This window comes from Centropristis striata, chromosome 15 (assembly GCF_030273125.1).
Source record: "Centropristis striata isolate RG_2023a ecotype Rhode Island chromosome 15, C.striata_1.0, whole genome shotgun sequence".
NCBI classification, from domain to species: domain Eukaryota; kingdom Metazoa; phylum Chordata; class Actinopteri; order Perciformes; family Serranidae; genus Centropristis; species Centropristis striata.
The window spans coordinates 8,452,395-8,464,992 of NC_081531.1; the positions used below are offsets into that span (position 1 = coordinate 8,452,395).

The 12,598-nt window shown below is 44.7% G+C and overlaps 1 protein-coding gene across 1 annotated transcript in view; it reads right to left on the reverse strand.

Moving 5' to 3' along the window:
- The window catches only part of med13a (mediator complex subunit 13a), a 91,543-nt gene that overhangs the window by 31,006 nt on the left and 47,939 nt on the right, over window positions 1-12,598 (reverse strand). The window contains exons 6-11 of the mRNA XM_059351653.1: window positions 7,516-7,716; window positions 7,215-7,409; window positions 6,947-7,109; window positions 5,409-5,519; window positions 1,859-2,614; window positions 206-422 (exon numbers count right to left, since the gene is read on the reverse strand). Of these exons, the coding sequence (XP_059207636.1) occupies window positions 206-422; window positions 1,859-2,614; window positions 5,409-5,519; window positions 6,947-7,109; window positions 7,215-7,409; window positions 7,516-7,716 (1,643 nt within the window). The remainder of the gene's footprint in view (window positions 1-205; window positions 423-1,858; window positions 2,615-5,408; window positions 5,520-6,946; window positions 7,110-7,214; window positions 7,410-7,515; window positions 7,717-12,598) is intronic.

Consider the following 12,598-nt stretch of genomic DNA (forward strand, 5'->3'; position numbering starts at 1 on the left):
GAGCATTTAACAGGAGGAATAAAACCATTAAAGACTGCAAGGCTGGGACGTCCCAGTAGAGCCTTATCCTGCATGCCTTCCCCTCTTTCTCCTCATTTCTTTTCCGTATCTCTCCCTCTATCAATAAAGCCTTAAAATGGCCACAAAAAAAAAGGCTGCAAGGCTCAGACTCCAGCTCAGAAACGTTCTTCACTCCTCGACTTACCTTATGTTTCTTCCCTGGCTCACGCTCCCCTCCCGATTTATCCTTCTTGTTGGAGAATGTAAACTTGACATCTCCTTCCTCGAAGGCGTAGGGGTCCACCTCCGGTTCGTGATCTCCGTCTGTTATGGCAGCAGATAGGTACTGGTTCCTCCTGGCTCGATACATCTGAATGCGTTCTTCAGACACCTTCAGGGGCTGTTTAGAAGTGGACATCACCCTGGGGAAATAAAAACACTGAGGTGTGAGTCGCCTTAGATGACTGTCAAAGAGATTAACCATTCAGCAGCAAGTGACACCACGATTCATCCCAGATGGACACTTCCAAGTGCTACATTTCAATTATAGATTTAATTCAATTGAATAGACAGTCTGATCAGAAGAACTGAATTGAGAATTAGAAAACTAACTACTTCAAACCATTCTTTATTTTGGCAATAGGGACATCCCTCAGCTGCTCTGTATTGGCCTGATATCATATGTCGTAGCTGCTACCATGTTTATCTGCAGAAACAGAAATGGCAGTGATTGCAAACAATTCTGACAGCTGTCATGCAGCAGAACTGGATGCATCATGTTTGTTGTCAGACAATTACATTTCTAGCAGATTTATGGAGACATGGTGACTGCAGCACTGACTGCTCATACACTTACACACTGACATATGTATCACTTGTTACTGTGACTTGGCTCATCAAAACCTCTTATGTGGCTATGACTGTGGCCTACTTGTTCCTTTATATGTAACGAGACAGGGAAGGAGGGGGGAAGAAGGAAACTACTGGCCGCTCTGCAGGAGAGGAGGGACTGACCCAACTTATGTGTTATCCCTCCCCTTCGCTGCCTCCTATATTTCTCTGCACCTCTGTCCTCTCGTCATGCCTGTCCGGCTCTGATGTGAGGTGATGGTGTGCAGTGGCCTGGGCCGGAGATTAGCCGCCATTCAGAGCTGTGGCCGGGAGGATTACAGCTCACTAGAATAGCCATCCCGAGCGGCTGGCCCCTTGGGATTGCATAACCCCGCCGATAATTCCCCGCTGTGGCCACCCTGCGACCTGCTGGTCACTCTGCCTGCCTTCACACTGGACGAGCCCTCACACTCTGTCCATCTGTGATCCTCATCCTTGCTACCAGTTTCTTTTTTGGTGCAAGTCTCTCTCCAGTGGATGCCAAACGGATCGCTAGGAGACTTCAGTGTCTACTGCATTACAATAAAAAAGATTTTTCTTCATCTCTTCCTAACATTACTCGTCCTCATTTCGAGCTCTGGCATCTATGTGCGTGTGTGTGTGTGTGTGTGTGTGTGTGTGTGTGGGAATCGATGAGTACTGCTGGCCCTGCACATTGGTGATGTATGATGTCAAAAGGGCACATAGCAAGAGATTAACATGCTGTATGCAGCTAAGCGCTATACCGAACATTCTGCAGCTGAGGGATGAGGGAGGGGCACCGAGGTGGGTTTTGCATCATTACTTTAAAAACAATTTTTCTGGACTATTGAGAGTGCTCTAAAGCGGCCTGGGGCCAGCCTGTAACAGGGGAAGAGGTGGGAAATGGAGGGTTTGGATGCCTAACTGCTTAGTCAGTCTGCAAAGGGCTGAAGGGTTGACAGAGAGGACATCAAATAGTGACTGTTAATTGGCAGGTGTCACTCACTCTGTGACGGACATCAGGTTGTCCTGCGACGCTGAGGTGTCGTCCCGCAGCTTGTCCCCTGGCAGCAGCGGCGTGGGCAGATCGGCTTCTTTCCTGCGGGGTAGATTGAATAACCTCCATGGTGCGTGGGAGCCGTCCTCCTCCAAGTTGACCGCTGCGCCCACATACACGGTGGGCTCAGGAGGCTCAGAGTAGGTCGAAGCTCCGGGGTGGGAGTGGGGGTGATGGGAGTGGAAGTGCTGATTCAGACCCTCTGGCCCTCCGGGTTCCTCGCCGCCACCCTTCACCCCGACCAGGCAGGGCTCCGGGGGTGGCTGGTAAAAGTGTTGGCTGTTTGGGGTCGAAGGGTTCTTCATGCCCTCCCCTGATTCCTCGCCGCGCTCGCAGGGGTGGGGGCTAAGTGGTGGGGGTTGGGGGGAGTTGGCCTGTTCTGACGGCCCAGCGCTGACCCCCCCACTGTGGAGCTGGGGGGCTTTTTGGATGCCGGACACATCCGTAGAGCGTATACTAGAGAATCTTCCTCCGTCCTGGCCCCTCATGGCTAGCCTCTGGCCAGCTGTTGCCTCGGCCTCTATTGAAGCGTCGTCACTGGTCAGGCTGCGATGGTGGAAGGGCGTCTGGGGTCTTTTCTGCTGCTTGTCACCTTTCTCTGGCTTCTCTCCCCCAGCTTTGTGCTTGGTAGGAGGCTGGGAGGGCTGGCCCGCTGACGGAGTTTGGCCTGGGGTGCTGCCTGTTCGCTGCTTCACCGATTTGTATCTGCAGGGGAGAAGACGAACAGGGGATTATAGTGAGACTACAAGGCACATGTGACACTAGCAACACGGCAGCAGAGCAAGAGGTAATCTATAGTATCAAAACATTCGGATGCACAATGAGAATCTTTCATTTTCATGATGCACAGAGATCTTTTGCAGCTTATGTATAAGTCTTCCTCTAAATCCTCAAATGTGCTTCTTCGAGGAAACAACATTAACTCAATTACTCTCACCTGCAACTCGGCGGCACCACTAATTAATCTCAAATCAATTAGCAAAGAACACACTCAACAATTAAGTTGAGTATAAGACTGCTACATCTAATCCACAAATGCTATTCAATGCACATTCATTGTTGTCTTTATTATTCACACTCAATCTCATGACGTGAACACAATGCATCTCCTAAAAGCCTGTAGATTGCCTTTTTACACAACATACAAAGAGAAAATCAATAACGCAAATAACCCAAGTGCTGCCGGTAAAAAAGAAATATTATCTCGGTCTTAGCTCTGTTGCCTGTTCAGCTAGTTCAAATGTGCCTTATCAGATGCATTACACCAGAATACACCATATCAAGACTTCACTGGGGTCATCAGGATCTGCTGGTTACCCTGTGGACTACCTGATCTGAGACCAGCTCACCTGCCAGCAGCCAACCTGAGCCGACCCCCCCTTCCCCTTCTCTTATCCCTGCTACTGTGTGTCTCTTGTGTCAACAATCAGTGTTTCTTTAGCCTCTCCGCTGCTGGGTCCCCACTCAGCCTACTGCTGCGGTTATACATTGTGGTGTTGACGAGGAAGCAGTGTCTCTTTAATGGCCGGGGTACTTGCGTGTGCTGACAATTAGATGTCAAGATAAGCAGACACACGGAAGGCTTCCATCTACAAAACAAAGCTAATGGCCATTAAAACTGGCAGCGCGCAGAGCTTCCCATATCTGTGTCGCCAAAGTGCTGGGTGGCTTCCAACAAATTAACATGCTCCAGCTGACTGGCCCAATCCACTCTGTACTTGTCTACGGCCCAAGCCGGCTCTCCTCTCCCTAGGTGGAAAAAAAAAAAAAAGCCGAGTGCAAAGGATTCCCCAATGGAAATATGCCCACATTGCATGGTATCAACCAATCAAAACTCCACTTCAGGTAGTGCTTGCTCATTAACCGTGATTCAGAATTTTCTTTCGGTCTAATGGATTTTGGTTCAGGCTCCCCTTGTGTAGGCCAGTCAAGCATGCTGGTATCCGGCTCACTGATTGGACCTGCAGTCTGCAGTGGATGGCACAAGCTTGTGTTTACATGTACCCATGTGAGTAAAGCAGCTGCTTACAACTGTGGTTGGCTGAGACTGATGATAAGAAGACTGAAGGATGCAGGGGACAGCGGACTGCTGTTTCTTTTAGGAAAGACGTCCCAAAGACGGTCATTAAATACCAATGTGACGATAAAGGACAAAGCAATCACATTATTAAAATCAACCTTTCCATGAGTCTGAATTTAGAAAAGAGTCACACAAAAAATCACAGGTGTGAAGTTTGGAGAAGCAGGCAGGAGTACTGGCACGGAAGCTAAGGAATGTACTGCTGTGGTCGTGGGCAGCAGAAAAACATATTTCAGCCGCCTGAACTAAAAAAACTAAATAAAACAATTCGTCTTAGTGTATGGTATATTTTGAAAATTTTCACTCTTGAGCCTTTCAGTCATAAATCCCAGTGGGGAAATAAAAATGTTATATCCCATCTATGCTCGCTTCAAAGCCACCAGACTAAAACAGTCATTTTTACTTCACAGACCATGAGAATTGCTGGTGTCCTGCTGCCTCGATCGGTGAGTTTTTTTGTGTCAAAGTCACACAATAACACAAAAAAACTCAATCGCAGACCAGCAACTTCCATGTCCTGCAAGGTAAAATTACTGTTTTTGTCAAACGGTCTCAGTTCCCCGTCAGAAAGAGCAGTCTGACAACAAGGTAGAGCGGGGAAATATGCTGAATATAGCATACACATAAAGTGATGTTAATTTTTTTCTTCTTGTCTAAAAATGTTTTTTTTTCTCTCCCCATCCACAGCAGTACATTGTTTAACTTCTGTGTCGGTACCCCCGACTGTACATATTACACTAACTATGGATAAATACCTCATGCAACCACACTTCAAAAAATCTAAACTATGCCTTCAAAATGTCAAACGACCAATCACGCCTGTATGAATGTACATTATAGTTTATGCTTGTTATGGGTGCTTGAGATGTGGTTCATGCTCACAGTAGCCTTTCCCTGCCTCAACTGCAAATCTGTCCTAGTAGATAAAAACATGAGTGGCATTTTAACAAATAACTATAAACTATACTATAACTATATGAACTAATTCATAAATTACCTTAAAAAGCAAAGCAAATTCATCAATATTAGGAGCCTGCAACATGCACCCGCACTCCTTTAACCACAGTAGTATCCCTTAAGTGCTCCATCAGAGGTCAGGCTATTCTTTCTCCCTGAAATTATTCCCATCAGCGCGGGAATAAAAATGTCTGACTTACAGAAACACGGCCCAGCAGAGGTTTCGGCCCCGGCAAAGCTGTCACTTAGACAAAATAGTGATAAATTGAAAAATATGAAGAATAATATGCTTGTCAAAGTCTAGACGTGGATATAACTTGCAGATATTTTGCTGACTGCGGCCCTCTGTGCCGGTGTTCAAAGCTCCATTGACACCGTATAACCTCTTTGAAATGTCTTTGAGCACACACACGTATGAGCAATACCTGCACATAGTGTACATCCACATGGGAAGTGACTGACCTGGAACAGCTGCAGTATGACCTCTGTGAATGCTCCACAAAATCCCATGCTCCCGCTTTCTCCGTCAGCTCGTCCTCACAGGTACCGTTGGTTGCCGCGGAGAACTTCCGCCTGGAGAAGACAGAATTATTTTTTTTAAAACAGCAATTAAGAAAACTTAAAATCACAATTGCACTAATGGCTATTTTCACCTTTTTCATGGAGTTTTAATTATGTCAATAGGCAGATACTCTTTTTGTTTTTTTACACAAATCCTAAAGTTGTGAAACTAAATCCTAAAAAATGCATGGCTCTTTCTTATGTTCCTTAGGTATGAAGTAGCAAATGGGAAGAGCTTTGTGCTGAGACTGATTTCATCGTCCTGCTTGGAGCAATAATACTTTGTCTGACAAGCCCAACAGCTAACTCCAGCCGACATTCTGTGCTTGGTCAAGGGGCAACAGATCCCGAGTTGCTCCCAATGTGTCAGATTCACTGATGGTGAATAAAACAAAAGACCATGTGACAAAACTGCAAGCTAAGCCTTACTTTAATTACTAGTAATTATTATTTTCATCCAGGTTTTTCTGGTATATTTGTATGGTTCATGTATAAACATTATGGAAAACTGTGTCAATTCAGGCACAGTGAAAGCAGGAAAACAGATTTTAAAAAATGAAATAAAATAATTTAAGGGAATGTTCAAGTATTGGCCGTTTTCACTCGGATGCAAAACACACCTCCTTCAAAGTTTATTTAAAAAAACTAAGCAGGCACGGCATCTGTGCTTGTGTAAAACCTAGAAGCAGTTGAAGTAGTTGGGTTAATTGTATCATTTTAAACTGAAAATGAGATTTCCAACTTTCCAAGGGTGCTTGAACACTGCAGCACAACTGCACTATTCTTTACTCAGCTTGTTACACCAATAACTTGTGAGTGCTCATAAAAAAAAAACCCAAGTACCGTCAGGAGAGGCTGACTGGTTCTCTCTACTGAGATGAGAGTCCGTAAATTGTTTCAACATACTGTTGATGATTTTACAGAGGACAAGATAAGTAGGAAAACAGGTGAATAGATACTCTTATGGATGCTGTTTTTGTGTCTTATCTGTATGCTTATGTGCTTCATTTACATGAACTGTAACCCTCCTACTCTGCTGATAACAATCTACTGTATTTGTGTGCAGAGATGATTGCACTATCAGTCGTCTAAACCTGATGTTTACTCTTGAACTGCTCATTCAGCAAGAAAGAGTAAGTGAGAACGTACACTTTCCACAAGGCAATTATCTGCTTCATATTCAAACACCTGCATTAAATACAGCTTGGAGTTGCTACGAGTCTCTAGTATTGGCACGAGAAGGCTAATGTGAAGCATATATCAGTAGATGATATGATAAATAACTGACTGATTCTTATAGGGATTGCTTCTTATTCATTTTCGGATGTTTTCATTATGCAGAGAACTCTCAATACACACAGAAAACATTTCAGGCTCAATTTATTTTATATCTTGGCTGATCAATCTGTGCTACTTTCTGCAGACGAGAACAAACTTACTTGTTCTGGGCTCGGTTGATATTGCACTCTTGCCAGACGCGCTCCACCACCTGACTGGCTAGCCGGCGTGGAATCTTGCCTCCGTGGTGACTTGTTCTGTCCACGCTGAACGCATCAGATGACGAAGGCATCTTTACCCACTTCTGGGCCGAGTGGGAGTCCACTGGGGAGGGGAAGAGCGACATTTGAGAAAAAACGTTAAAGATACAGATTCAAAAACAAACCTCCTCCTGTGGACTTAATGGGTAAGAAGCGCTTATTCCGCTACCTGTCTGTGCCTCCTCAGGCGATGTGGGAGGGGTGAGGGTCACCAGAGACATGGCGGGCTCTCGCTGGGAAGCAGGCACTTGGTGGCCACCCGAGTAGACGGCAGTGCAGTGGGAGGACCCCACAGGGGCCACAACAGGGATGTCTGACTGGGGTACCAGCACGAGGCAGGCTGGGTACACCATCCGCACACCACCTGCACACACACACACACACACACAGGCAGAATGTTCAGGAACTAAAGCAGACAGCTCTGCATTTGAAACAGGTCGGTAAAATCATATAGATTTTAAAAAACTGACCTACGAGGACCTCCACGGAGGCCAGAGAGTCATCCTCCCAGTCCATGTCCTCCGTCTTGTCCTCCGATATACCCTCCTTGGTGCTGGGTTTGATGGGATAGAACTGGTTCCACTCCTCGATCAGCTTCTGGGTGGGTGGGTCTGACATCTTGAACGACTGACCGGTCAGTGTCCCGTTCAGGCCGAAAGGACTCAGGATCACTAGTCAGAAGGGAAGGGTGGGAAGGAGGAGAGAGGAGAGGAAGACATGACAATTTTAGCATAAGGACATCTCCAACATTCTCACAAGAAAAGACATTTTCATTCTGAGGGCCTAAGGACAGAGGGGAGCGAATGCTGTGCTGACTGAAAAGCCCCTTAAGAATACATGATTTGTGATATTGGCATTCAGAGCATACCTTCCTTCATTGTCTTCCTATTTTCACTCTCGCAACCATCTAATTCTCATCTTGATCGTCCTTTCCTTCTTTCTTCTATCATATGCTTTTCTTTCCCTGTCATTCTGCCACCTCCGGCCGAATCAGCAGCGCTCTGACCTTTCCAGAGCACCGTTGGACCCAGCCGGTCCCGGCTGACTCGCCAAATACTTACAGAGCAATCCAGACGCCAATTATTGGCAAGCGGTGGCCTCTCAGAGCCCATAAACAGAGGCTTATAAAAAGGGCCACTCCTCGGCAAACACACTTGACTGCACAGACATATGAGAGTCACACAGAGAGCCCATCAGCCTGCTAACAGAACAGACCTACATCCATCAGAGAATGCAGATAGCACCATAAACTAACATGCATAATGCATACATATGAGCACAGACAGCAAATGCATATCAACTTCAGAGACGTATACATATACATATAGATACATAGGGACAGACACAGGCTGTCAGCTTGTTATGCATCCATTCTCTTCTCTGTGTGCATCATTTGAATGTCGAGAGGGAATATAAATGGTTGTAGGAACAGACTGGCTGGGTGGCTGGGTGTGTGACTGAGCATTAGTTCATGTCCCTCTCTGCATTGCTTTTCTAGTTTGTCATTACTACTAGATGGCCTCTGTCCCAAGGTATTGATCCTGCGGCTGGACCAAAGAACAGCTTCCAGGATGGGAATATGGCGGGAGACGAAGGCAAAAAAAAAAAAAAAAAAGACTAAGAGAAGCAAGATGAGATGCATCAGCGGTGATTCAGTAAATTTAGTGGTTACTCTATATTGTAGATTTTGTCAGTTGTGGTATAGTCCACATTCCCACACAGGATTCAGATTGCCTACTTTAGCATGAGGGATTCACAGGGGACCAATCCAGTGCAATTGTGTCTCATTGACATCAACCTCAATGTTTACTGTTCACTGTCTACACCGTATCAGAGCTCTATTATTAATGCAAACCAATTACTTCTTACTAACACGGCTTCAGATGAAAAGCATCCAACTGGAAAAACACAGGGTGGCTTTTATTGTGAAGCAGGCACAGGAAACGATGCAAGAATCACCACTGATGGCACTGAGCCCCATCAAAAATGCATCTTGTCAGCAGGTCAGTTTTAATTTTTGCAAGAGGGTAATGGAACAATGAAGAGTTGCAGGCGACAGGCTGCAAACCTCTTGCTTTTCTGAAAGGTAACCATCTAACTACCATTTCCCGCTGTTGTTTGGAAATCTACTTTCACCATGTGCAGCATGAAACCAGATCATGATATGATACATGATATGATATGATGATGATATTGACTTCCTGTTTAAAACAAGGTGAGTTTGTTTGGCTGCACACCTGCTGCTCTTCTGTTCAACTTCTGACAAAGTAGTCGATCAAGGAGTGTCTACTGTAGTATCAAACCACACATTGGAATATATACAAATATCCGTATTTGAGTATTGGCAGAAAGTGTTTGAGCAGGCTTTGGTTAGATGCATGCCCAAATATCCATTACGGTTTTCTAAACCGTAACACCAGAAATACTGTCTGCTGACACAAGAGGTTAGATGGAGGTGAAACCGTTAGCTGATAAACTGTAAGTGTTACCCTGGTAATCACAAAGGCCACCGAATCAACTGAAATCTTAAGTTTTAAAAGGTTAAAACGGGGAACATCTAATTTACAAATCTAACACTTCTGGGTGTTCTCTTGACTTGCAGATGGTGGTGGAAGATAAGTAACATTGTAGTGAAATTAGAGCACTCTGGAGCTTTACAAAGCAAAGTTTGGTACTTGTAGAGATTCTTTACCCTGTTCACTGAACCCAGGTGGCACTCAGAGCACTTAAACAGTGGAACAAGCTACAGTATGAAACATGTTGTCCAGACACAGTGTATCCTGGATGCCTCTCAGCATAATGTTTCAGCCTACAGAACATACTACCTCAGCAGTAAACAACCCCGCAGAGGGAAGAACAAAAGGTTATTTATGTTGCGGTACATAACAACATCCAGCTATGGCCGATCATATTAACCTTAATTAAATTCAACCTCACTCCTTTTCCCTTTCATTCCTGCATTTCTCGCTGCACACACACTATGAAGACCTAAGGCCAGTTGTGGAAAGGAGATCAAATTCAGCACAATTATGAAAATGGTTTACCGTTTTCCCTCTCACCACCCCACCGCACCCTCCCTTCCATCCCTTCTGCTTCTCTCTTTCTGACTCCCAGCCTATCTCTGGCTCCCTGAAGACATGTCAAATGTGCTCAGATCAGTGTAATGGGCTGAGAGTTCATTACATTCACTCTGCGCCCTTTTATGAGGTCACATCCTGGAGAGGTCTGCCTGCCGGAGCGCTCTGCCGCACAGTAAACCAAGCTTGGCAGAGGTGAGGGGGGGAGGAGGAGATGGATGGATGAAGGGGGATGGAAGTCAGCCCTTCCTCGACGCTATGCTTGGTTAGCCAGGAGGAGATGCACTGCGGCGGTGAAAACACACACCTGCGCAACGACACAAACCGCACTTGAAGACTGAACACATAGCCCGTGCTGATTGTAAAATACATAAACACTGTAGAGACACATGTCCGCCTCATTTGGTACATATAAATCAACATGGGAGCAGGTACCTTCAGGGATGCTTCAGGGTGTTTCGCAGTGTGTCCCATGAAAATAGGAATTTAGATACGTTTTAGTTTCCAATTCCACAAGTACTTGAGCAATTAAACTAAAGCAATAGGCGTTTCCATTAGGTACTTTTCCCTCTAGTGAGCCGCTGTGGGTGTGGCTTGGGAGAGAGGATCCACCCAACTTCACCGGCATTCATTTTGCACATGCGTGATTAATTTGCAGACTGGTGCAAACTGGACGCTGAGGGGTTAACTTCTCCTGCTCTGCTGACTGCAGCTGGGAGAGAACGCTGTGGGAGGACTGAGCCGCTTGTGAGTGCTTTGGGACGGTCGTTAAGAAGAGTAACAAGTCTCCGATATAGATTTGTCGCTAGTCGCTGCTTTGAAAAAGAGTCTCTAGAGGGGTCTGAATAGTTACTAAATATAGCAAAAAAGTCACTATGTTGGCAACACTCTTCCCGTGTCCGTCTGTTGTCACATTCAACCTCTGTTGGTTAGCCGCTACAAAGGTGCCTATATGGAAACAGAGGCCGAGGGGAACTAACTAGTGGGCGGAGCCAAAACACTCAGCCGCTTTCCAAAAAGTACTCAGTTGAAACACGCCTAATGTAACCTCAGAGCAGACAAAGAGGAGGTGGTAGAATTTGACATGAAGATTTTAAAAAGGCAAAAAAAGACAGCCGTTGACAACAGAATGAGCCATAAGTAACTATCTACTAGTTGGCAGTTGGAGAGCAATATGATTATCCTAAATGAGTAGGAAAAAGCATTAATATCCTGATAGCATTCTATACGTGAAGTTCCAATAACCATTTCATTTTTTCATCCAAGGCACCAGTCTTTAACTAGACGGGACATTATCACCTCCCGTCAGGAGAGCTCTGGACACAGTTAAGAGGGGACCTTACAGAAATGACTGTGGTGAGTGGAGGAAGAGATCACTGTTATTACTCTGGAGGGAGTGCATTGGGGGGTTGGGGAGGGCTGAATCACAACAATCCATTCATAGATGAGAAGGTGTCGCTCAACTTAAAGGTGTAGCCTAATATGTAACTTTTACACTATAAAAACAACTGCCTATGTTATATGTTTTGTTGAGTTGTTTACTTACATAATCCCAAATGTTTCAAAAGAATTTTTCAACCTGGAAAACTGTAATTTTAATCCAAGTAACAGCCCCAACCTTTGTGCATCTGTCAGTGCTGTGGTTGTCTTTCATAAATTGACTTTTCATTCATTCATTCAAGTATTAAGCTGCAGTTTTTCCTATGCATGTTTTAGATTTTGGTCATTTTCAACTATATGTTTTAACTGGATGAAGGATTTAGTCGTCTGGTATCTGGATCTTCAGTTATGTTTCATCTGCTGGAGAGGGAAGGATCAGTGGAAGTGAGACAATTCAGCTAAGTAATGCTCAATGCAGATATTTTTACTTCCCTTTTTTTTGCAAATACAAACAGGATGAGTGTGTGTTACTTTCATTTTTATTCTAATAGTGTTGTTTAGAAAGCAAACTATTTCTCTCCCCTTGCACCATAAATGTACTGTATATTACAGTCATTACATTAACGTTTCTCTGTGTGAGTGCAAATGCAACCAAACAATGGTTTTGGGATTATATAGTGTTTGGCTTAGGGTGGGGTAATGAATTTAGAGCCAATGATGGAATATCATTAGAGCCACACATTTTTATAGCTACACTACACTACACTATAATTTAAAGTGACTACAGAGGCTTTTCTTTTTTTAACTGGCTGCAAGCCAATCTGTAATGAAAGACAGCCTGACAGAAGATTGTATATGCATTATCTTGGCACGACGCAGCACACGCACAGCTTACAAATATATTTCATTCAAAAAAAACTTACACCGCTACTCTGGCACTGAGCATTTTACATGAAATAAAGTTTAAGAAAATGCTTCTAAAAGCATAATTCCCTTATCTACTCTGGTATACTCTTATCTCCTTGAGGCAACAGGCTGGGTGCTTTGCTCAACAGCCTAAAGTTATGTAGAGCTAAGTGGGCTCCTTGAATCCTGG